Consider the following 27,755-nt stretch of genomic DNA (forward strand, 5'->3'; position numbering starts at 1 on the left):
GTTGCATTCGTATATTTTAAATTTTCTTATCGTTTTGATGTCAAGCTATCTACTCAAAGTACTTTTTTCGAGTTTGCTCAAACTCGATATTTTTTTTATTCATTAATTTTTCATACCGAAAAAATTTAATCTTATTCCAGAAATCGTAAGCACGTTGTCGTTTATATAAATTTTTAGGGTGAGCATTTTGTTTCATCTTTTTTCCTTTTTTATTTTCAAAATACTTGTAACATGTTTTATCTTCGGATTTCATTGCTTAAATGGCCGTTTATATTGTTTGAAATTGAATTTCTGTGTCGAATATTTGACCCATATCATAATCAACTCCCTTTAAATGATGAAGAATTCAAATTTTGACTATATTTTATTATCTTATAATAAAAGATAATTTATACAAGTATCAAAAGAGTATGACCCGTTCCAAAGTCAACTACATGATTTACACGGTCCTTAATCTTCATGCTCATTAGTTTATTTTTAAACTCAGAAAATCCCCTTGTCACCAATTCTATTTTAATTAGTTTTGGAATTCCATAATATTTATAGGATTAAGTGAAGAAAATCCCAAATTCTATTTTTAAACTTTTACCTGAGTTTTATTTCAAGCAATCAAAAATCCCAATGTTATTTATACCGATCTCTATTTTTAAGCTTGAACAACAATGGTCTTGATTCATTTTTGTTTCTGAAGGAAAGAAAAAATGTGTACTCTTTTAATATTAGCACCACCTTTTTTACCTATACACTGTATCCTGTAAACTAAAAAAAGATTTGCAGCAAATTCAGATTTCCTTTTAAAAATTTAGAATATATATATATATATATTATATATATTTATAATGAATACTTCACTCCAAGGTCGACTCTCCATCACGGTGCTTATTTTGATGCAATTTTCATTTTATGTGTATACATATTTGAATAAATCTTACTATAATAAATCATTCATTGGTGCTAAGGATTTTTATTATTCCTATTTTTTTACCTTGTGCTTCCAGCTTCAAAATCTCTGTTCTCGTGAACAGGCCTCTGTATGATCGTGTAGATATACGTAGTACATCTACTTATAATTTTTTTTAAAAATAAATAAATGATAAATAAATAAATAACCACCGTGCTACCCAGTCAAGAAGACTGAAGCATTCATTGTTTGGTGGCCGACAATACATGGAGTACAATGTCAACTTAATATATAGAGAAACCAAAGATGAGGGATGAGATAAAATTGCAAATAGTAACAAAATGGGGATTGTTTTCTTCAATAATTGTTGAACATAAATTATAGATTAAACATAAAATTAAATGAGAAAATGGGGTGGGGTGTTAAAACATTAATTTAATCAAATGCATATTTGGAATGGTGTGTGTGCGTGAATTAATTATAGATTTAGTTTAAAATAAAACACACCGGGGAGGGGGCAAATAGTATAATTTAGATTTGCTAAATTGTTTTTATTTAGATTTGCTAAATTGTTTTTATTCAAGTGTGTCAAATATCAAATTGAAATTCAAAATACTTGTAACATGTTTTATCTTCGGATTTCATTGCCTAAATGGCCGTTTATATTGTTTGAAATTGAATTTCTGTGTCGAACATTTGACCCATATCATAATCGACTCCCTTTAAATGATGAAGAATTCAAATTTTGACATATTCTATTATCTTATAATTAAAGATAATTTATACAAGTATCAAAAGAGTATAACCCGTTCCAAAGTCAACTACATGATTTACACGGTCCTTAATCTTCATGCTCTTTAGTTTATTTTTAAACTCAGAAAATCCCCTTGTCACCAATTCTATTTTAATTAGTTTTGGAATTCCATAATATTTATAGGATTAAGTAAAGAAAATCCCAAATTCTATTTTTAAACTTTTACCTGAGTTTTATTTTAAGCAATCAAAAATCCCAATGTTATTTATACCGATCTATATTTTTAAGCTTGAACAACAATGGTCTTGATTCATTTTTTTATCTGAAGGAAAGAAAAAATGTGTACTCTTTTAATATTAGTACCACCTTTTTTTACCTATACACTGTATCCTGTAAACTAAAATATAAAATTTACAGCAAATTCAGATTTCCTTTTAAAAATTTAGAATATTTATATATTATATATTTATAATGAATACTTCACTCCAAGGTCGACTCTCCATCAAGGTTCTTATTTTGATGCAATTTTCTTTTTATTTTCAAATAAATTTGCGATTATGCAAAATTCTTCATTCTAGAATCATTTCTACAAATTCATCTGACAAAACAGAAGTAGCTATGTGTTTCAATTTCATAACCTGACACTATTAGGTCAGAAATATAAATAATGGTTAAGCATTGATACATATGGAAGGTATCAATTTCTTTGAACAAGATCATTTTTCTAATATCTAAGTGATTTCTTCTTTTCAATTTTAAAAGACAATTTTGAAATAATTATTTCAATAGTGGTCGTTATTTCAATAGTGGTTGCAACAATGCTATACAGCACTTGGTAGCGACAAAAATAAGTGTGTGCTTCTTCTAATGCAGGAAAGAAAGATACCAAAGAGATTTACAACAATTGCACAGGTTAGTGCAGTATACAAACACAAATATACGTAACTGCAATAAAATGTAATTAAAAGTAATGCAAAATAACCAGCACGAACACGGGTCGCCATTCCACGCCGATACCCGTGACAATAAAGCAGTCAGGTGTAACAAAGCGAAGAGTATACGCCAGTGCTGATATCTTAGATAGTAATATCGAAAATGGTGTATGCCTATTTACGAGTCGTGTTCATCTTTAATTCTTGAAAGTGTACATCACCTCATTTTTTCCCTTTTCTCGTGTTGTAAGAGAAGCGCCCTTTTGAAAATTTGCCGGTCTCAAACTTTTTTCACTATTGCAAGCATCATAGCGGACACTTCGCCGGGTCCTCGATGCAAGCAACGGAGCCACTCCTCTCTTACAACAGAGATCTATGTTATATCAGAAGGTTTCATCTACTCCAGCACGCTAGAGGTTCACGACTAGATCCTTTTGACGTGTTGACGCTGCGCAACCTCTGTTTTCTATATAAACTGAAATATGATGAAATACTTTCGTTTTTCTTTGAATTCTGCAAAGTAAAAGTTATGTCCTATCTATCTGATGCAGGGGATCTTAAGAAAAGTTTTTTAGACATCCACTTTATTGTTGCCTTTTCATCATTATCATCTCTTTCAAGAGGGCGTGGTCCCCCAGTTTGAGCTATATTGAATTGTTAACATTGAAAAGATAAGTTTTACCAAAAATAAGAAAAATTAGGTTGAAAATATCTACATTGTAAAAGTAAAGGGAAAAGAGGAACACCCTTTTGGTTTTGCTCGTCCGGTCTACAAGCAAGGTTAACTATTACATATGTCTCTGTGAGCACTTCGCCGGTCTCATGGACACATGTAACGGGGACATTTTCCATCTTTTAACCGAAAACCTTTACAATGCAGAATCGTAGCTGTACTCATAGACTCCGTCCCTCGTAACGTATAGTTACAGCCTACTACGACACGTTACAAGTCGAGACTACGCACACCATCGGGAGTCTTGATAGTCTTCAACCTCTCACTGATCAAGCATACCGACATGTTATTTAAGCGATGCTTTCCTGCGTTGTATTACATCGAGGTGGATGTAAACTATCTTCTTGGAACATAAACCATCAAAGTGTTCATATCCAAAACTTACCTTCTTTGGTTAGAGTAAAAAAAAAATTGAAAAATCTTCAACCTCTAATTTAAAAAAGCATACCAACACAATACAAAGACACGTTTTTAATGTCAGCTTTGTTGGCTTATGCTTTTAGACGATGGTTTAGCGGGCAATTCGTCGGAACATTTTCACATGCTCAAGTTAAGCAGAATGACTATGTCAATAAGATTTTTGATCGCTTCATATATTGGAGGATAATTTTAGGTATGATGAGGTTATGACAAAATTTTCAATTTTTAAAATGTTAAAGGTCACTCATATAAATATGACAGTTTGAAAAAAAATCATCACATTGGGATTGGCATCGAGGAAAGGTAGGTTTGGTTTTTTTTTTTTTTTTTTTTTCAAATTATTTCCGACCAGTAGAACGTTGCATTCGTATATTTTAAATTTTCTTATCGTTTTGATGTCAAGCTATCTACTCAAAGTACTTTTTTCGAGTTTGCTCAAACTCGATATTTTTTTTATTCATTAATTTTTCATACCGAAAAAATTTAATCTTATTCCAGAAATCGTAAGCACGTTGTCGTTTATATAAATTTTTAGGGTGAGCATTTTGTTTCATCTTTTTTCCTTTTTTATTTTCAAAATACTTGTAACATGTTTTATCTTCGGATTTCATTGCCTAAATGGCCGTTTATATTGTTTGAAATTGAATTTCTGTGTCGAATATTTGACCCATATCATAATCAACTCCCTTTAAATGATGAAGAATTCAAATTTTGACTATATTTTATTATCTTATAATAAAAGATAATTTATACAAGTATCAAAAGAGTATGACCCGTTCCAAAGTCAACTACATGATTTACACGGTCCTTAATCTTCATGCTCATTAGTTTATTTTTAAACTCAGAAAATCCCCTTGTCACCAATTCTATTTTAATTAGTTTTGGAATTCCATAATATTTATAGGATTAAGTGAAGAAAATCCCAAATTCTATTTTTAAACTTTTACCTGAGTTTTATTTCAAGCAATCAAAAATCCCAATGTTATTTATACCGATCTCTATTTTTAAGCTTGAACAACAATGGTCTTGATTCATTTTTGTTTCTGAAGGAAAGAAAAAATGTGTACTCTTTTAATATTAGCACCACCTTTTTTACCTATACACTGTATCCTGTAAACTAAAAAAAGATTTGCAGCAAATTCAGATTTCCTTTTAAAAATTTAGAATATATATATATTATATATATTTATAATGAATACTTCACTCCAAGGTCGACTCTCCATCACGGTGCTTATTTTGATGCAATTTTCATTTTATGTGTATACATATTTGAATAAATCTTACTATAATAAATCATTCATTGGTGCTAAGGATTTTTATTATTCCTATTTTTTTACCTTGTGCTTCCAGCTTCAAAATCTCTGTTCTCGTGAACAGGCCTCTGTATGATCGTGTAGATATACGTAGTACATCTACTTATAATTTTTTTAAAAAATAAATAAATGATAAATAAATATATAACCACCGTGCTACCCAGTCAAGAAGACTGAAGCATTCATTGTTTGGTGGCCGACAATACATGGAGTACAATGTCAACTTAATATATAGAGAAACCAAAGATGAGGGATGAGATAAAATTGCAAATAGTAACAAAATGGGGATTGTTTTCTTCAATAATTGTTGAACATAAATTATAGATTAAACATAAAATTAAATGAGAAAATGGGGTGGGGTGTTAAAACATTAATTTAATCAAATGCATATTTGGAATGGTGTGTGTGCGTGAATTAATTATAGATTTAGTTTAAAATAAAACACACCGGGGAGGGGGCAAATAGTATAATTTAGATTTGCTAAATTGTTTTTATTTAGATTTGCTAAACTGTTTTTATTCAAGTGTGTCAAATATCAAATTGAAATTCAAAATACTTGTAACATGTTTTATCTTCGGATTTCATTGCCTAAATGGCCGTTTATATTGTTTGAAATTGAATTTCTGTGTCGAACATTTGACCCATATCATAATCGACTCCCTTTAAATGATGAAGAATTCAAATTTTGACATATTCTATTATCTTATAATTAAAGATAATTTATACAAGTATCAAAAGAGTATAACCCGTTCCAAAGTCAACTACATGATTTACACGGTCCTTAATCTTCATGCTCATTAGTTTATTTTTAAACTCAGAAAATCCCCTTGTCACCAATTCTATTTTAATTAGTTTTGGAATTCCATAATATTTATAGGATTAAGTAAAGAAAATCCCAAATTCTATTTTTAAACTTTTACCTGAGTTTTATTTTAAGCAATCAAAAATCCCAATGTTATTTATACCGATCTATATTTTTAAGCTTGAACAACAATGGTCTTGATTCATTTTTTTATCTGAAGGAAAGAAAAAATGTGTACTCTTTTAATATTAGTACCACCTTTTTTTACCTATACACTGTATCCTGTAAACTAAAATATAAAATTTACAACAAATTCAGATTTCCTTTTAAAAATTTAGAATATTTATATATTATATATTTATAATGAATACTTCACTCCAAGTAATTTTTTGTTTTAATTTCTGTCCAGAAATACTATTAATACACGGATATCTGTGATTTAACTGATCTAGTAATTTTAAGTAATTTTCTTATATAATTTTCATCTTTGTTATTAATTGGGGAAAGTACATGATTATAAATACGGATAGTTGTAGAAATTAGAATATCTACATTAAAAAGAAGAAAGAAGACATCTGTTGATATCTAATATGTGTACAAACTTTCTGATGAAAAAAAAAAGATTAATTTTAATCAAAAGGATATAGAATAAAAGTAAATATTCGCTTATATTCTTGGGCTTGCCCACTCTACTAATATGGATAGTAAATCAAACGTTTCTTGTCAATACATTAAAATCAACTATTTGGGAAAACTAAGTATAAGTGTTATAACATTAGAGGTCGTTATTTCAATAGCGGTTACATGTATAAAAACCGCTATTGAAATAATTATTTCAGTAGTGACCGTTATTTCAATAGTGATGACAACTTGGTTTAGGCTTTGAAATGCTCTCTTAACAACTATTGAAATATTTGTTTCAATAGTGAACGTTATTTCAATAGTGGTTACAAGCTGTGTTTGGTTTTGAAATGCACTCTCAACCACTATTGAAATAATTATTTCAATAGTGAACATTATTTCAATAGTGGTTACAAGCTGTGTTTGGTTTTGAAATGCATTCTCAACCACTATTGAAATAATTATTTCAATAGTGGTCGTTATTTCAATAGTGGTTGCAACAATGCTATACAGCACTTGGTAGCGACAAAAATAAGTGTGTGCTTCTTCTAATGCAGGAAAGAAAGATACCAAAGAGATTTACAACAATTGCACAGGTTAGTGCAGTATACAAACACAAATATACGTAACTGCAATAAAATGTAATTAAAAGTAATGCAAAATAACCAGCACGAACACGGGTCGCCATTCCACGCCGATACCCGTGACAATAAAGCAGTCAGGTGTAACAAAGCGAAGAGTATACGCCAGTGCTGATATCTTAGATAGTAATATCGAAAATGGTGTATGCCTATTTACGAGTCGTGTTCATCTTTAATTCTTGAAAGTGTACATCACCTCATTTTTTCCCTTTTCTCGTGTTGTAAGAGAAGCGCCCTTTTGAAAATTTGCCGGTCTCAAACTTTTTTCACTATTGCAAGCATCATAGCGGACACTTCGCCGGGTCCTCGATGCAAGCAACGGAGCCACTCCTCTCTTACAACAGAGATCCATGTTATATCAGAAGGTTTCATCTACTCCAGCACGCTAGAGGTTCACGACTAGATCCTTTTGACGTGTTGACGCTGCGCAACCTCTTTTTTCTATATAAAATGAAATATGATGAAATACTTTCGTTTTTCTTTGAATTCTGCAAAGTAAAAGTTATGTCCAATCTATCTGATACAGGGAATCTTAAGAAAAGTTTTTTAGACATCCACTTTATTGTTGCCTTTTCATCATTATCATCTTTTTCAAGAGGGCGTGGCCCTCCGTTTGAGCTAAATTGATTTCTTAAAATTGAAAAGATAAGTTTTACTAAAAATAAGAAAAATTAGGTTGAAAATATCTACATTGTAAAAGTAAAGGGAAAAGAGGAACACCCTTTTGGTTTTGCTCGTCCGGTCTACAAGCAAGGTTAACTATTACATATGTCTCTGTGAGCACTTCGCCGGTCTCATGGACACATGTAACGGGGACATTTTCCATCTTTTAACCGAAAACCTTTACAATGCAGAATCGTAGCTGTACTCAAAGACTCCGTCCCTTGTAACGTATAGTTACAGCCTACTACGACACGTTACAAGTCGAGACTACGCACACCATCGGGAGTCTTGATAGTCTTCAACCTCTCGCTGATCAAGCATACCTACATATTATTTCAGCATTGCTTTCCTGCGTTGCAATACATCGCCGTGGATGTAGACTATCTTCTTGGAACATACATCAACAAAATATTGACATCAAAAACTTACCGTTCTAGGTTGGGGTAAAAAAAAAATCTTGAAAACACCCCAGGTTTCTAATTGGTTTAGTTGCTAGGAAAACTCAGAAATTTACTTCCTCGGCTCTTAGCGAACAAACAATTAATTATACTCAAATCAAGCAGGCGACTTTGCAACAATAACGTTCACCCATGTCAAAAGAAATACGGCATCATAACAGATCAATGGCAGGGTAGGAAAGTCCTAATTCAGCAGGTGCTCGGTGGAGAAGAACTTTACTTAAGTAACTAAAAAACACCAAGGCACTGAAGGTTAGGAGAGCACACACAAAAAGTAGAGATTGGCAGGTCAATGCATAATGTTCCTTCCCATTTGTTTTCAATATTAGAATATGCTTCAATTTTCTCTAACAACATATTAAGGAATGCAGAGTTCAAAGGACATCACATCTGATTTGCACAAATACTGTAAAAAAGAAGTATAGCTATCATAAATTTCGACCGCAGTGTTGGAGTTTAACATACCAATCACGAAGGGTAAAGACAGAGGGATGGCGCAAATGAATCCTGAATCTAACCTGATTGCAGAAAATCAGAGCATTGCAATTGACATTGATATAGACGTCAAATCACAAAAGCTGAAAATGAAAGCTTCAAAATTTGGAGCAAGCTTATTGTTTGCCATTTCTTTATGCATTACTGTGTGGATTTATCTTGGGACAAGAGTGAATGAATAGTGATAACGCCCACAACTGCTATCAAGAGACCATTGTACTTTGTAAAATTGATTTTGTTAAATAAATAAATAAATGTCAGAGCAATGCCATTGACATTGATGTAGACATGAGATCCATGAAGCTGAAAATGAAAGCTTCAAAGTTTGGAGCGAAGATTCTACTTCCCTTATGTTTGTGTGTGTGCATCACCGTTTGTGTTTATCTTTGGACAGGAATGAAATAATAGCACCCAATGAGACCTAATTTAGACAACGAGCACAATTGCTAACCAGCGAACATAAGACTCTGTTGAAATGTTTTTAAGAGAATAAATTATTCCATCTGAATACGAGTTTTTTTTTATATATATAAATGTTAAGAAAAGAGTTTTATTTCTTCATTTCTTCCCCGTGTCTATTCACAAAGTCTCCGTTTCTAATAACCAATAGCCACATGTATAGCTTTGTACGATACTTTACAAGTCAAGACAATGTACACCATTGGGAGTTAATTTGATTACCCGCAGCGTCACTGGATACTCTTTGTATGTTTGCTTATCATCCCTTCTAGAATTTTCATTCAAGTGAAAACGCCACCATTTGATGATGGAGAGCGGTAACGTTACATTTGTGCTCAAAACTTAGGGCCTTTGAGCAGTAAGGGATCTTTCTCATGTCAGCACCCACTGTGTTACGGAGCAGTTATTTATTCGGTCTCATTCCAAAGACCGGTCGCTACATTCGGTATTGCAATGGGAACCAGCGACGTAAGTATTGACTCTGATTCCGCGACACTAGAGCACTGCGCCACGCGCAAAACGCCCGATACTGGTGTCGGCCGATTAGGATTTTTCAGTCGACGATACGTAAACAAATGTTGCCGCCTGGGCATTGGCTTGAATATGATTCAGGTGTTGAAAAACAATCCATAACTTACACATGGACATAAAATGGGTTTTTTTTTATTATGTTCCAGTGTAATACGGTTTAGTTGTCCTCCAAAAATATATACCTGGCTAATTCATATCTATATACTTTTATTTACATTACGGCCGTGCGGCTCTAGAAGTGCCTTGGCATCGAAAGGATATGGAGGATTCAGAAGAAAATGAAATGTGATGCAACTTTTTTTCGTGAAGTTACTTTTGTTTTTCTGTTTGTTATCTTCTTACAAGTTTTGTATTCGGTTCTAATGATGAAAAGGAAATGAGAGTTCTGCGCCACCCCATCCCTCACCTAAGAATATATAAGCCATCCCTATATTTCATCCCTCACAATGAATTTTATAGTAGCTTTATCTTTAGACTAACATCAAACATTGACATCAAACAACCATGCACGGATCACTGTACGCTGATGAATTCTACAGGAGAGATTATTTCACCAGCATATCAACCAGCAAGGAGACATCAGAGGGATGCATCTGAATTTCATTCTAGTGAATGACATGCACTAAAGAAATGTAGATATCATACAAAATGCAGGATTATAAAGTCAACCGATTACTTTCCATCCTTTTTCTAATATTAGAATATCTCACAATATCAGCTTTTTAAATTACATAACCATTACTGAAAAGAAATCTTCTACATATTGGACTGAACTCACTAATCACGCAAGGTAAAGAGAGAGGGATGGCAGAAATAAATACCGAGTCAAAGCTGATTGAAAGATCTCAGAGTATTGCCATTGAATGTGATGTAGACATAAGATCCATGAAGCTGAAAATGAAAGCTTCAAAGTTTTGGAGCGAAGATTCTACTTCCCTTATGTTTGTGTGTGTGCATCACCGTTTGTGTTTATCTTTGGACAGGAATGAAATAATAGCATCCAATGAGACCTAATTTAGACAACGAGCACAATTGCTAACCAGCGAACATAAGACTTTGTAGAAATGTTTTTCAGAGAATAAATTATTCCATCTGATCACGAGCTTTTTTTTTTATATGTTAAGAAAAAGGGTTTATTTCTACATCTCTCCCCGTGTCTATTCACAAAGTCTCAGTTTCTAATAACCGATAGCTACATTACAGCCATGTACAATAATTTACAAGTCAAGACAATGTACACTATTGAAAGTTAATATGATTACTTGCAGCTTCACTGGATACATGTTGTATGTTTGCTTATCATCCCTTGTAGAATTTTCATTTAAATTACAAAGCCACCATTGCTGATGGATAACGGGTACTTAAGATTTGTACAAGATACTTAGGGCCTTTGAGCAGTGAGTGATCTTTCTCATGTCAGCATCCACTGCGCTACGGAGCATTGATTCTTTCGGTCTCATTCGAAAGACCGTTCGAAATGTACTTTGTAGGACTGATTTTTAGAGAAAAATGACTTACTCGCCCGCTTCGTACATAACTACTGATGGAGTGCCTGTTCTTCTCCTCTTATAAACCCTTTTTATTAATTGTGAAGATTGATTGATTATTATTGTTTTACGCCGAGTCGTATTAATTGTGAAGAAAATCTGATAATCTGGTTGGATAAAATAAATTTGTTGAACTTTATTCCTTCATACTGCATAATATTGATTCACCGTGGTTACCTATGTCTTGCTTTAAATCATCGAAATCACGAGGTCAGAGCGAGAGAAAGTCGGACGTTAGATTTTTTTTTTCCCAATTAGGACGGTTTGATCTGTATAAAGTAGGCTGTGGTGTTGGGGTTTTATTACCATCTTTACCTGCTACATATTATTTCCCTAAACGTATGTCTCAGAATTTTATAAGCATCAGTTGAGATTAGAGTGTTTAGTAGTCTCTATTTTACAAAAAGGAGGAACTGGACTGGAGTTATACATTGGATCCTTAAATCTGTGTCATATGAATAATTCATGGAGTATATCATGAAAGGGTATTGAATAAGAATAACACTATATGATAGGGGCTTCATGTCAATCTCTTATATGAAAACATTTCTAAAAATAATATATGGGTATGTTCCACAAGTCATTTGCTATAATATCCTTCACTGTATACAAGAGGTGGGAGAATTCGATAGCATAAATTGTACTACAATTTAATTGTAAAAAACCAAAGTTCACAATCAATCAGAAGGGTATATAAGAGACGACGAACAGACACTTTATCAATGGTTGTGGACGAAAGAATCAGGTAAGTCTCTCTTAATTCTATTTAATCGCCTCTTATATACCCTTCTGATTAATAATATAAGAGTATGTTCTACAGGTCATTTGCTGTAATACCCTTCACCGTATACCAGAAATAGAACTTGATGGCGTAACTGTACGGTTTATTCTGTTGTAAGAGAGACACCCTTTGAAAATTTGCCGGTCTCAAAATTTTTCACTATTGCAAGCATCATTGCGGACACTTCGCCGGGTCCTCGATGCAAGCAATGGAGCTTCTCCTCTCTTACAACAGATGTATAAAGTCTCAGAGGTTTCATACACAGACATGTATAATAAGAAATGAAACTCTTCCGCATTAAAAGAAGAAATTAGCTATACCGAAGTTGACATTGAAATCTGATGAAGAAACTTGTGTTTCAAGACAATTGCACGGCCATCGACGGCCCTGTCACCAGGGCCGGAGCTCCGCCTACGGAAGTAGGCTCACAAGAACTTAAGTCGGACAGGTCTTCCCGATAATTACGGGGACATGTTACCTTAACGCTCCCCCGTCCGTTTTGAGCTAGTAACATCACCCTATATCGGTACACCGTGTTCATATGCAGCAATGCCTCAGCTCTCAGATGTCAAACATTTTTATCTGTTATCCTTTCATTTTTGCAATTTTAAGTTGAAAGTTTTCATGAGAATACTTAGTGTAACATGTCTGCCAGGAAACTTTTCTAAGACTATACGACATTGATTCGTTTTGAAATCTTCAAATAATATAACTAAGATTAAGTAGAATTAAGAGAGACCTACCTGACTGCTTCGTCCATAGTCACTGAGGGAATGTCTGTTCTTCGCCTCTTATATACCCTTTTGACTGATTGTGAAGAAAATCTCATTATTTGATTGGATAAAATAAAGGTCAAGATAGGCTAAGACCCCCTTTTTGGCCCCTGGTTTGGGGTGTCTTTTAGAATGATGCCACAGTTTATCAATAAAACCTGTTGTCACCCTGTTGCCGGTGGAGGGCTTCAAGTTTAGACCTATACTTGGCACTGAGGATCATTAAGCAGTGAGGGATCTTTTTCAAGCCAGCACCTCAAAATTGAACTAACGCTATATATGAAACTTTCACATAAGTATCATCTCTTCTGACCCAGTACTTCTTGAAAAAAAATGAAAGACTTTTTTTCTAAATATTCTATGAAAAAGTTTGATCATGTATCTGTAGCCTCACCCTTCCCCCGAGGGACATGATCTGAATAAACCTGAATCTACACTCCATGTTGAAACTTTCACATAAGTTTCAACTTTTCTGACACAGTGGTTCTTGAGAAGATTTTTAAAAGATGTCACTAGATTTTCACTAATTCGTAACTAGTTTTCTTGAAAGAGGGCATGACCCTTCATTTGAACAAACTTGGATTCCCTTTATCCACGGATGCTTTGTGGCAAGTTTGCTTGAAATTGGCCCAGTAGTTCTTGAGAAGAAGCTGAAATTGTGAAAAGTTTACAGACAGAGGGACGGTCAGACAAAATGTGGTCAGAAAAGCTGATTTGAATTCCAGTTCACGTGGTCTAAAAATGTCAACCCCTACACGAATTATATATCGGCACATGATTGTATTTAAGGATAACACAAAAAATAATTTCCAAATAATCATTACTACTGAACAAAAAATACTAATACATGTATTCAATCTCCAAGTATATATTACAAGAAAAAAGAAAAGGCCAATTTATCAGATATCTTAAGAATGACGGTATTTTGACATATCATAGTGGACAATCCTGGACACAATTTTCTTATCAAAAAATTTTCTCCCTACAGTATTGCGAGGAATGCTGTCTGTCTCCCTTCGTGCTTTTGTGTGTGTGTTTGTAAATCTCTCTTTCCTTTCTCAAGTAAATATTCGTCAAAACAATATATCGACGACAATATATGCCGACCTTGACTGTACATATTGGCGCCGACTACAATATGTGCTGGTGCTTGACTGTACATGTATAATAAGAAATGAAACTCTTCCGCATTAAAAGAAAAAGTTAGCCATATCGAAGTTGACATTGAAATCTGATGAAGAAACTTGTGTTTCAAGACAATTGCACGGCCATCGACTGCCCTGCCAAATCATGGTCTGAGATGATTTGGCGGCACTTCGCCGGATCATTTTCACATGCTCAAGTTAAGCAGAATGAATATGTAAATGAAGGATTTTGATAGCTTCATATATTGGAGGATATTTTTAGTTATGACAAGGGTATGACAAAATTCTCTATTTTTAAAATGTCAAAGGTCACTCATATAAATATGGCATTTTGAAAGAAATTCATCACATTCGGATTGGCAACAAGAAAAGGTAGGTTTGTTGTTTTTTTTAATTTTATTCCAACCGGTAGAAAATTTTAGGAAAACATAATAAATTAAAAAAATCGAGTTTGAGCAATTCGAAAAAGGTACTTTGAATACGTAACTAGAAATCAAAACGATAAGAAAATTTAAAATATACGAATGCAAAAAAAAAATGATCTTATATCAGACATCTTTAGCACGTTGTCGTGATATAAATTTTTAGTGTGAGCATTTTGTTTCATCTTTTTTTCCCATTTAATTTTTTTTTCTATTTAAATCTTAAAAGAACTTCCTTGTTATTTTTTCATCCTCGTTTAGTGGACTTATTTTGTGATTTAGCTCGGGAATTGGCTTCTTCATCAAGTATATATTTTACCTTGGAATATCATGTTAAGCATAATATATGAAATGTATAAATTTTTGTAACATTTTGTATCCTCCAGGAACAAAAATCTCACTATTAAAGATAATCGATCTCTATTCTTGATTAAATTTCGGATCCTTTCTAGTAAAAGAAAAAAAATGCCATATTTTTTTAACCTTTGCATTTTGTTTTAAGTACATGTATGAATATATATATATATATATATATATATATATATATATATATATATATATATATATATATATTATAAGCTAAGAACAGAATTTACAATTTAATGCACATTTCTATTAAAACTATATTGAAAGGACAAGATAGGTTAAGACCCCTTTCTGGCCCCTGGTTTGGGGTGTCTTTTAGAATGATCCAACAGTTTATCAATAGAAACCTGTTCTTTCACCTTCCACAAAGTGAGCATTGGTTCTAAGTTGTGGAATACACAGAGGTCACAGGAAGGTCAGAAAATATGTCAATTTCCGAATTTTGTCATTTTTATGCAAATTTTCATTGATTTAACAGCACATTTTGTTTCAGAAAACATAGAGCACAAACTTGCCTATCTTCCAAATTTATATATTTCATACAATAGTATCAGATGCATCTGATGTATAAAACTCTCAGATAGGCAAGCTTGTGCTCTATGTTTCCCGAAGTGAAAAGTATCTCAAATTTGACGAAATTCCATCTGATGAGGAAATTTGGGAAAATGTCCTACTTCTGCACCCCCTTGTGGCCTTCGTGTAAGCTTTGAATCAAAATTAGTGCTGGTTTTAAAATAAGCATCTTTTTAAGTTCTTAACTACATACTATCACAATTTTAACTTTTTCTAAATTTTTTTCATCAAATAAAGGGCCATATTCGGCCGTTACCATACCTTGTCCTTTAGAATACTTACAATGCTAGGTTGTCAATTTTGTTGTTTGGTATTTGATTCATGTTTCGATTTTTTACATGTACTTATGTCAAAATAAAATCCCTTTGATTGATTGATTAAGAATTCAGTTTCATTGAATTTTTTTAATAATAATAAAAATCAGCTGTATTTACTCCAAAGTTTACTCTATGATTTACGCGGGGCTTACATCATTTTTTATAAAAACCCAGAAAAATTCCCATGTCTATTTCTAGCTTGGAATCCCATATTATTTATAAAGTAAGCAAAAAAAAAAAAAAAAAAAAAAAAAAAAAAAAAAAAAAATCCAAATGCTATTTTTAATCCCTAAACTTAAACTTTATTTAAAGCACGTTAAATCTCATTATATCTATTATTTACATTGCTTCGATTTGTTTTCTGCAAGAAAAAAAATACCATGATCTTTTATTCATAACTTCACTCCATTTTTAAGTATGCATATTCCAATCTGAGAAAAGATTACAATTGATTCAAATAAAAAAAAAAAAATATTAGAATACTTGAAATTAGTGGCATCTATTCTTAACTTGGAATTCCATAATGTTTATATTAAGCTAAAAAAAATGATATTATTTAGTCATCATAAGCACAGGAAATTTAACTTTTATTCATGTTGATCAATATTTTGCTCCAATTTGTTTTCTGAAAGGAAAAAACCATACTCTTGTAATTATAGCTTCACCCACATATTGTAAGCTAAAATTATTTACGACTGATTCAAACATGTTAGGTGTCTATTTGAAATTCAGAATACTTGTAACTTGTTCTATCTTCGGATTTTATTGCCTGCTTTATTGCAATTGAATTTCTGTTTCGAACATTTGACCCATATCTTAATGAAATCGCTTCAAACATGTTTGACTAAATTCAATTATCTTAAATATAATTATAGATTATTTGTACACGTAACAAAAGAACATAACCCATTCCAAAGTCGACTACATGATTTACATGATAAAGCATGTACTCATCAGTTTATATTAAAACTCAGAAAATCCCCTTGTCATCAATCCTATTTTAATTAGTTTGGAATTCCATATCTATATCAAGAAAAGGAAATTCCGAATGCTATTTTTAAACTTTAATTGAGATTTATTTTAAGCAATCAAAAATCCCACTGTTATTTATATCGATCTCTAGTTTTAAGCTTAAGCAACGATGTTCTTGAAATAATTTTTATATCTGAAAGAAAGATAAAATGCCGTACTCTTTTCATATTAGCAGCTACCTTCTTTACGTATATACTGTATCCTGTACACTTAAAAAAAAAGATTTAATTACAACAAATTCCAATCATTCGTCTAACATCTAAGTGATTTCTTTTTCCTTTCAATTTCAAAAGACAATTTTTAGCATTTTAAATATTCTGTCAGAAATAATTAAAGGGGTATAATAGACATGTTGTAAAATCTATAATTTAAAAGCAAGATATTCCTTTTTTAAAATTGTGATTAGGAGTAACAACTTTCATGTAACAACTTACATTTTCCTGAAATTTAAAAGTAGATTCCTTAAATTCTTTATTCATGCTGTTTTAATAACTGCCCCGTAATCAATTGATTCAAGCTGACTGTATTAATGTTGATCTGAATTAAAATAGTACTAAATTGTCTTAAGTAAACTAACAGTAAAAAGAATAATAGTCAGAGCAGATCCTTATTATTCATGCAGATAACAAATCTGAAATTTTTGGCTCATCACTTAATCAGCGGAGTACAGGAATTTTACAAAAACTTTAATATCTTTTCATATAACTGATTTTCTATTAGATTTAAGTCAAAATTTAAATTATTGTCAATCACAGGATACATCAAAGGTTTATTTTTCTGAAATGTTTTAATCAACTCCCCCCCCCCCCCCCATCACTCACTGGAGTATTATCAATATGTGTTTTAGGATTAATATTTCTAAGTCATTCTTAAATTTGCAGAATATATCAAAATATTCCTTTAAATGTTCCCTATATATATTTTAAATTCTCAGCACTCAATAAGGAGATCTTAATGACCTCATTTTCAGTAAGATGTCTTTGAGACACATTCTATCATGAATTATGATGTATCTTTAGTTATATACTTAAAGCATAAAAAAACTTCTAAACTGTTCTATATTCAGATTTTTATGTTAAGATTAGAAAAAAATGAATACCCTTTAATTCTAAGATTCTTATTCTTTTATGAAAAAAAAACCTTATTTCAGCAAACGAACCAAAAGTATTCAATATGATTATTTTACCTTCAAAAATTGTTTCGTAAGAACGAGAAAAATGCCTTGTTACTAATATCGAAATAAATTTAGACAAAATAACAACGGTCTTTTGTCTAGATTCCTGTCTTAAGCACAAGGGTGTTGCAGTTTTTTTAATCCGGTATTATTATCTATTGAAGTTCAGAGAATTCCCATTTTATAAATAATTTTTTGTTTTTTAAAAACTATGTGCTTTTATAAGAATCTTTTTGAATAATTTCTTCTTTTTTTTTTCCTAGAAAAATATGAATAAATAATTACATCTAAGCGTAGAAAAGAATTTTCGCTTCTTATCCAATCCAACAGTCATTTTTCCTTATTTCGTTTTGTATTATACGTATTTTAAAAGATAATATACTATTTTCAAGATAAGTACCCAAAGTCTGTCTTCCTTAAAATTATTTTCTCTCTTGCAATGTATGCTTATTATTATTATTTTTAAATTTTATTCCTAATTATTATTTCCATAATTTCATTTTCATTTCTTATTAAAAATCTGACGGATATTTTATTTCTAAATGATCTGAAAACTAGAAACTTAGTTAGAGAATATGTTAAAAAGGTGTAATATGAAGTAAATGTGCTAGTTGAAATCTATGCCTTTTTACACACCCCATCCCCTCAAAATATTCAGCAATTCTAAATAATTGTTTCACTTAACAAAACAAGACGTTCTATGAGCAGCGTTCTTATATTTATACTTGTATTTTTACCAAAATTTACAACATGATACATTTTGAAAAATAATCAACCATGTTCAAAATATAAAAATTAAACTTTTTTAATGTTTAAATCCTCTTCCCTAAACCTTAAGGCATTAACAAATATATCTTTACTTCTTTTTCCATTTCCTACATATATATGATAAATATCTTGTAATTTTTATCAAAGCTAAAATCTTAGTGATAGAATAGGTTCTCATTATAGTCAGTATTTAAGAACATATTTAACTCTGTTAAAGAAATTGATAAGGTTTGTGTAAAAAGAAATCGTACTTACTTTCTCAAATTAGGAAACGTTTCTCCAATTTTCGTTTAGGAAACGTAAGCAAAATCCAAACTCCTCTCAAAAGCGGCTAGGATATTTAACATGACCTAGCCAACTACGTCAGAGTTAAAAATAAATTGTAGATTTCAGAGGTCATCAGATCATTTCTCACGTTTTTGTGTTATATATACCTGTTTTGATTTCTTTTCTTAAAATGTCTATTTCTCTCGAATGGAGCATTTGAAATGTTATATGATAAAACTAATGAAAGATAGAACGGAAGAATATGTACCAATCTAAAAAAGCACTTTTAACATTAAGCCTGCAACTGTGCTTAAAAGTAACAAAACGAGTTATTTATTTATAAATAGGTTTTTCCAAAATGCTAAGAATAGAATTTTCCCTTTGTAGGTAATATAATATTGTAATTCTTTGTTTCATAATTAAAGATTCAAGCATTAAAATTAATAAACATTTTTTTAACAAGGAATAAAATGTTTTGATTATTTCTACAATTGTAGTACATATCAGAATTTTTGAAATTCTCCAAATTTTTATTTATTTAATGTAAAATACTCTTACACGTACCACAGTAAAAGATTAACAAAATATTATATCTATGAAAAAAAATCCTTTTACCACACGTAAACGATAAATAAATTAATTATTTAAAATTAAGCACATGTGTATCTGAATTTTATCTTTATATATATTCAAACTTTATGATATTTAGGGATTGATTCTTCTCTTGAGAAATCTAATAGGAAAATAAGAGATCTTACTTATAGAAAATAAAATAAATCCATTGTAACACATTAAATACATCTAAGCGTCCCGAGAAAAAAAGCTACACATATCATATGTATGGCCATTGGTAAAACCTGAATAATACAAGTGATCTTTATTTAACTCCGACGTAGTGAGTCAGACCACGTTGATTTTATTGGCTGTGTCTAAATACCACAATCCTAGCGTATTTACGAATATTCATGAGAGGCTTCGAACGATTAAAAAGAATCCGATATAGTACTTTATTCCCGGAATGTTAACTTACTTGATTCGTTGGCGTGAGGTATATTTAATAATGAAAAATATCTCACGGATTTCTCATATTTTGTGTAATCACAATTAATTTAATTTTAATAATATCAACATATAACAAATATTCCCTTTTTAAAAAGCTTTTGTCAATGCACGTTTTGCCATACACGGTTTTCCACTATTTATAAAATTAAATGCAATACTGTTAATAAATTATAATGGGTTTATAGTTGGTATTTAAGAATGTATTTAACTCTTTTGAATTGTTTAATAAGGGTTGTGTAAAAAAAATCTTACTTACTTTCACAAATTAGGAAACGTCTCTCGTACACCTTTCAGCAAATCTAAACTTGTCCTAGCCAACTACGTCAGAGTTAAAAATAAATTGTAGATTTCAGAGGTCATCATATCATTTATCACGTTTTTGTGTTTTTGTGTTATATACACCTGCTTTGATTTCAACTTTTCTTAAATTCATGGAGCATTTGATATTTTATATGATAAAACTAATGAAGGATAGAATGGAAGAATATATACCAATCTAAAAAGTAATTTTAACATTAAGCCATCCACCGTGACTGCAAAAGACACTATTTATAAATAGTTTTTTTTTTTCCAAAATGCTTAAAATAGAACTTTCCCTTTGTAGGTTTCATTCTTTGTTTCATAATTAAAAATTCAAGCATTCAGATTGATAAAAATATTTTTTTAACCACCGATAAATTGTTTGGTTATTTCTACAACTATAGTACGTAAATATCACAATTTTTAAAACTCTCCAAATTTATATTTATTAAATGTAAAATTCTCTTATCCGTACCACAGTAAAAGTTTTATTAAAATAAGATATCTATGACAAAATTTTCTTTTACTTCAAGTTAATGATATATAAATTAATTATTTTATATCAAGCACATATGTTAGTGAAGTTTATTTATATATGTATATATATTCAAACTTTATTATGTTTGGGAATTCATTCATCTCTTAAGAAATCTAAAAGGGAAATAAGAGATCTTACTTACAGAAAATAAAATAAATCCATTGTAACCCAATAAACACATCCAAGTATCCCGAGAAGAAAATCAGATTACGTTGATTTTATTGGTTGTGTCTAAATATCCCGAGCCTAGCGTATTTATGAATATTTACGAGGTGCTTCTAACGATTAAAAAGAATCCGATATAGTACTTTATTCCCGGAATGTTAACTTACTTGATTCGTTGGCGTGAGGTATATTTAATAATGAAAAATATCTCACGGATTTCTCATATTTAAACTTGAATTTTTGTGTAATCACAATTAATTCAATTTTGATAATATGAACATATAACAAATATTTGCTTTTTTAAAAAAGCTTTTGTCAATGCACTTTTTGTCATACACGGTTTTCTACTATTTATAAATTTAAATACAACACTGTTAATAGATTAAAAAAAAAATAATTGAATTAAATATAAATGAATAATATAATAAATATATAAATAAGATACAGAAAGAAATAAACAAACAAATAATAGTTGTAAATGAATAATATAATAATGAACATCTAATTTTTCGTTTTTTAAACGGAGGCAATGAGAGAGAATAAATCGTATTAGTCAATTTTCCAGAGAAAAAAAAACAAACTAAAATAAGAAAGTAATTATCTATTTAAGTGACACATGCCAAATATTACAAATAAAACAAATTGATTACAATTGCATATAAAATATTGGCGTCCTGCCTCAAGGATATATAAGATGTTAAAAAATGAAATTTACAAAATGTATAAATCGTATCTTTTTTCACAATTTTAAAACCTTAGTTACCTCTGGGCTCATTTAAAACATATGCATGTTTCCTTCTTTTGTACATTAAAAATAAAAATGATAATGATAAGTTTTGGCTACTATGACATGTATATCAATGTTATTCATAAAAAAGCATTAAATTGATAATTTCCAAACATGTTTTTTAATGAATTAAATTAAGGTGCTCTTTTGAACTCTTGGCAATTTTTGAGAATATAATAATCGCTACAGAAATCTAACAAGGAATGTGCAACAAGAAATCTTACTCACTATCAGAAAACATAGAATGAATAGCTTGTAACACATTAAGAACATCATTACCCGAACTACGTCACTATGTATATATGTCTACTATATATGTAGACTAGGAGAATTCAGATTTTTATAAATTGCTAATGTATTACATCCGAAAAAAAGAATTCTGCACAATATCTCAAGTGTTTGGATTAAGAAAACCTTTTCTTTAAAAAAGCTTACAGTTTTTTTTGTAAGATTGCAAGATTGCGGCAAAGACAAAAAAAAAAAAAAACAAAACAAAAACAAAACAAACAAACAAACAAAGGTACATTAAAAGTTCAATGGCTGTAGGTCTCGGAGCCAAGATAGTGAAAGCTATTGATATTCAGTGTACACATCTTTTTTAAGCGTGGAATCACATATTTTGTCAAAAAAATTGGCAAGTTAATTAGAGTGTCACTTCATTAACATCGATATAGTCCAACCCCACGAATGTCCCGTCTCCATCTTTTAAGAAAGGACATTGTGTATAGTTTTTATATGTGAACATCTGATAAGTTGTATATTCTTTGGTAAATTAGATCGGAGCATTATTGGAATGTGTCAATGCTCGAGATCAACACATCGTAAAAAACTAATTGTTCGTCAAATGAACACGTTCTTACATTGTATCCAGAACTCCCAGAGTTTGTAAACAAGTTCATAATTAAGAGGTTACTGCCCTTTGCTCTACACACTCATAGTATCAATAACCATTCATAACACAACAATAAAATATAAGTAAGTGTATTGTACAAAATTAATATATCAATTAAAAAAACATAAATTATACGCTATTTGTGTTTACATGTAGGTTGATGCAAAGTAAGAGAATGAATATATGCATTCTTTTTCAAAATTATGTAATAAAAGAAAACAAATACATCGTATATGATGAACTCATTGAGTTATCAAGCTTCAAGAAAAATAAATTATTAAAATTACCAAAGAGATGCACAATATATTAACATTCCTTGATATTTTTTTATATTTCATTTCCCTAACTACAGTGTCTTGTCTTTTGTATTTGCATATTTTTCAGTCAAAGAAAATGAATACTTTGGATAATTACTGGGGACGCAAAAGGAAACACTCTGTTGTGGATTCAGACAATAACTTGCATGAAGCAAAAAGACAAAAAGAATGGTAACTACATCTGAAATTGAAAGTCTGACTTTTCTTCAGAGTTGAATTGGAAAGGAATCTATAACAGGCTGTGAGTTTGTTTTAAAGCTCACATCTCTGTAGATCATTATGGACAATTAGTCAATTTCATTTTTATTGAATATTCCTTACGCTTGATCTGGTTGGATAGATTATACATATAATTTATATGTGTCCTCACATTTATAAAAAGAAACTTTTTGTTTACAACTTTCTAAAAAAGATAAGTTTGTTAATGTGAAACAATTTATGGAGAATATGTGAAGTAAGTATTCATGTTCCTACTTTAAATGTTTATTGAAAATTTCAAATCCTGAGGTCTAGAGTTTTTGTTTCAAAACCAACAAAACAGATTATATTTCTGAAAGTATGTTTCTTTATAATCAATTTCGTACTGTTTCCCTCTATTCCAAAGTTGGGATGAAAGTCATGGAGGAAAAACAAAATGGAAATCATTATTGTATACTGGGCCAATATTTCCTCCTGCATTTGAGCCATTACCACCACCAGTGACCCTTATTTATGAAGGTAAATTGCCTCTTTCTTTTTCTTTTTATATATGTATTCTAATTTCTCAGACACATCAGACATCACTTAATATGTGGCTTAAACTTCATAGAAAAAATAATAATTGTGGTGTACTGTAAGAGCCAATCAAACCCCCTACCCTACTCCTCCACGCGGTTTTTAGTCAACAAGGCAACAACAAGTGAGAGGAGATAGATAAGACACTTTCCAGTAGATCGAAATCTAGTTTTCGACAAAAGTACTTTCTTTCTTTGTTGTGTATTGTGGCTTATCCACAATCGCGTTTTTGGTCCATTGCTCTAAATAGGGAAGGGGGAGCATTGCCTAAACAGTACACCATAGAAAAGTCTTAATGATATCTAAGATGTTTTTAATTTCATAAAAAAAAACATATATACAAATTAAGTGTAAAATATTGAAGATTCTTTAACGAGAATTTTATGTGTAGTTTGGAAATGGTGAGTTAAGTTTAGTTATTGTCATATGTTATCAATTACATTTGGTTTACTGGTGTATATCATATGTCTTAGACGGGTGGCGTTCTCGCCTAAATTGTTTCATCTATAAAATAATATAATCTGGGTTATATTCTTTAGATTAATGTGATTCAAAAGATATAATCATGAAAGTGAATAGCGGATATACATGTAATGCTCATATTTATGAAAAAAAATTTCCTGCGCTTTTTTCCCCGAGAAACTGAATTATAGACGATGAGTTATATTTTAGGAAAATCATTAAAATTGACGAAAAGGACGGAAGAATACGCTTGTCTGTACCTTGCAAAGAGAGAGAGAGTTAGTAATCACAAGCGATATGATGAAAACTTTTGGAATGACTGGCGGGAGGTAAAATTTCTGCTACCTTTCTGAAAAAAATTGAATCAATATAACTTTTTTGAAATGAATTTGTTAGTAAATAGTGTAAAAGTGCAAGTAAAAATATGCAAATATAATTCAATATTAATTCAATATTAATCTGTTAAAAGCTAATGGAGCCGAACGAGAGAAGGGAGATTCGATCACTTGATAAGTGCAATTTTACAAGAATGGAAAATTACATCAAAAAGAACAAGCTTCAAGAGGTAGGTCTAGCAATTATAAATCTCAGTTTTCATCTCAGTTTCACTTTTCTATTATTAATTCCTTTGGTAAAAGTGAGACTGAGATCAAAACTGAGCTCGTCCAAGTTTCATGGCCCCGGTACCTAGCGTAAAGTTATTCCTCTAGGCATACTAAGCGAATATTCCTGAATAGAAAATAAAATTACGGTATTTTTGTACAATACTTGAACAAATTTGTATAGATTTTGTTAAGTAAAATGATATTTGAAAAATAAAACTACACTTCTCTATTCTCCTATAATTTCAAATTAAACATTTTTAAAGGACATTTTATGCAAAATAAAACTCATTTTATTTGTAACGGTATACCTTGTTTTGCATTTGTCTTTAAATAATTAGATCCAGAGAAAGAAATTGAAAGAACTGAGAAGGGCAAATGAATGTTGCATGGTAGATGGGCAGAAGGAAAAAATAAAAAATCCGATGGTAGAGCCTCCTGCGGTATTTGTTGGGAAGGGTGACCATCCCCTAAATGGAAAAATCAAGCACAAAATAACCCCCGAGATGGTTACAATTAATTGTAGTGAGTAAGTATGGATACTGACTGCTCTTTTATTTACAAAATAAGCAACTAGTTCAATATAACCAACAAACCAAACCACATTTTACATTTTGGACTATAAAAAAAAATAGAACTTAACATTGACACATAAATTATGTAACATTGTTTGCTTAATAATCGTGACGTTTCAAAGTGTGTATTTGTTTAATATGCACAATTAAGATCTACAGTAATTTAACATCAATAGAAATACATTTTCTTTTAATAATTATTGATAATTTGTTATTTAAAGAGGGGTAGAGAGTAAACCACCTGAAGGATGTACGTTTAAAGAAGTTAAGCACGATGACAAGGTATTGAAACTCAAGTATTGAAACTCAAGTAGGGCCATCTTTTAAAAAAAAGTTTGCTTGCCCTCTCATGACCCAAGATAAAAAAAAATTGGGTAGGTAGGACGGGACAATTTTTTTAAAAATTCAAATTCACCTGCAAACGTGAAGTTAAAATAGTTATTAATAAATAAAAAAAATAATTGCTTCCTAGAGGACAAAAAAATTTTTAGTCTGGCCGTTTTAGTCAATCAGTTGGGAGGTGGTAAACAAACAATTTTTTTAAAGATGGCCTAGTAATATTATGTAATCCGACATCTGTGCAATCTGTTTCACTTTGAATTCATTGTGAAATGTGTTTATTTCATTCCCATTTTACTATTTTCCATCTTCTTTACATTTTGCAATCGGACATCCTGACTATTCTGTCACAAAATGTGTCTCCTTATGCTTGTCGGTGTAGGCAGGTTTCACTGTAATTGAGTTATACAAATTTAATGAACCATCATAATTGTTCTACTATTTCTGATTAATTAAAAACAAACGAAAAGAAATTTATAAGTTACAGTTAACAAAATTGTTTTTATATTGATGGAACGACATAGTACGGGCATATTTTATTGTGATTTAAAAGAAAGTTATTTTGTTATATGCTGATCTGACGACACATAGCGTTAAATATCAGGTAAATGATAAGATCATTAATCTTAAGCGTTAAGTTTATCAGACTTAATAAAGACATAGAATTGAATGAATAAGATTATGCTAACTTCAAAAAATATGGAAATAAAGGGTTTTACTTTTTCGAAATCTTGACAGCAGCCGTGAACTTGCACCAAGGATATCAGTAAACTTCAACATATCACAACAAGATTAATGTCTTTAATTTTTTTTCTTTTATTTTAGGGCTTATATCTTGCATTTTGGTATGACCCTCTCTTAGAGAAGAGAAAATACATCGAGTTAAGCGCATCATCACCCCAAAAAGTGAGTGAAGCTTAGTATGAAGATTAAACTTATTGTTCAATCTTCATATCTATATCTATATCTATATCTATCTATCTATCTATCTATCTATCTATCTATCTATCTATCTATCTATATATATATATATATATATATATATATATATATATATATATATATATATATATATATATATATATATATATATATATATATATATATATATATATATATATATATTAGCTATGAGAAATATGAGAACTTTTCATTTCTGAACATTTCGAAAGCAGAGTGATAAAAAAAATGAATATAATCATTCACGATCCGTCAAAAAATTATTTTATTTAAGATTTACATGTTTTATATTCTAGGTTATAAGAGACAAAAGAAAATACCAAGTTGCAAGAAAATTACACGAGGAAATTGGAGCTGTGCGAGATATGTATGAATCAGATTTTCATGCAGAAGATATCAAATTATTACAGTCTTCCCTGGCCCTGTATTTAATTGACACGGTGGGTAAACGTGTTTAAATGTTTCATGCAACCTGATTGATCTTATTTTGAATTATTTGCTTGGACTATTGTTAAATAGTTAAATTTCTCATTTACTTTTACATTGAACAGAGTACTAGTTATTGCAAAACAATTAAGTACATTCCTCGTATAAGTTGATTTTCACATTTATGTAAATATTTGTACTTGAGCCCTTTTATTTAATATAAATCAGACCTATAAGAAATTGACATTTAGAATCATAAACACTGACAATCGCCATCAAACGATCGGCATTGCCAGCAAGCAATCATCAGAAAAACAAGCTTCACAAGCATAACGAACATACTAATTAGGAACACAAACACTGAAATAACCTTGTAGTTAATCTTATTCAATATAGATAGTGGTATTTTGTTTACATTTGTGAAGACCATTAGATTAACGAACTCACTCGCTAAAACTACAGCTTGGATATTCAACATATAAACATGTACCTATCAGGCTTGGGCCGAATAACATTGTATAGTAAGGCATTACTTTACCATGACTTCAAGAATTTGGCCATTGAATAACAATTACTATAACTCTAATTCTTTACAGTAATGCATTCAATTTCCACGACTTTAATAAAGAAATGCATTACCTTTATCATTACTTTTGGGGTTTTCAAAA

General features: G+C 30.7%; 1 protein-coding gene across 1 annotated transcript; it reads left to right on the forward strand.

Annotated features, from left to right (window-relative positions):
* The first annotated feature begins 24,714 nt into the window (after window positions 1-24,714).
* LOC133195153 (DNA topoisomerase 1-like) lies at window positions 24,715-27,420 on the forward strand. The gene is made up of 6 exons (XM_061331017.1): window positions 24,715-24,750; window positions 25,129-25,316; window positions 25,584-25,644; window positions 26,527-26,607; window positions 26,958-27,101; window positions 27,316-27,420. Exons 1-6 carry the CDS (start codon window positions 24,715-24,717, stop codon window positions 27,418-27,420), a joined length of 615 nt encoding a protein of 204 aa, XP_061187001.1.
* Window positions 27,421-27,755: the final 335 nt, after the last annotated feature.

Source organism: Saccostrea echinata, unplaced genomic scaffold, assembly GCF_033153115.1.
Source record: "Saccostrea echinata isolate AGI-Se365-2 ecotype Australia unplaced genomic scaffold, CSIRO_AGI_Sech_v1 ptg000029l, whole genome shotgun sequence".
Lineage (NCBI taxonomy): Eukaryota > Metazoa > Mollusca > Bivalvia > Ostreida > Ostreidae > Saccostrea > Saccostrea echinata.

What these genes read in the sequence shown, in the direction of transcription:
- LOC133195153 (XM_061331017.1), top strand. Translation starts at nt 24,715, where the DNA reads ATGGAAAATTACATCAAAAAGAACAAGCTTCAAGAG. An exon ending in GCGCATCATCACCCCAAAAA is followed by an intron (nt 26,608 to 26,957) that starts GTGAGTGAAGCT and finishes TTTATATTCTAG; the next exon opens with GTTATAAGAGACAAAAGAAA. An exon ending in CCCTGTATTTAATTGACACG is followed by an intron (nt 27,102 to 27,315) that starts GTGGGTAAACGT and finishes AATATAAATCAG; the next exon opens with ACCTATAAGAAATTGACATT.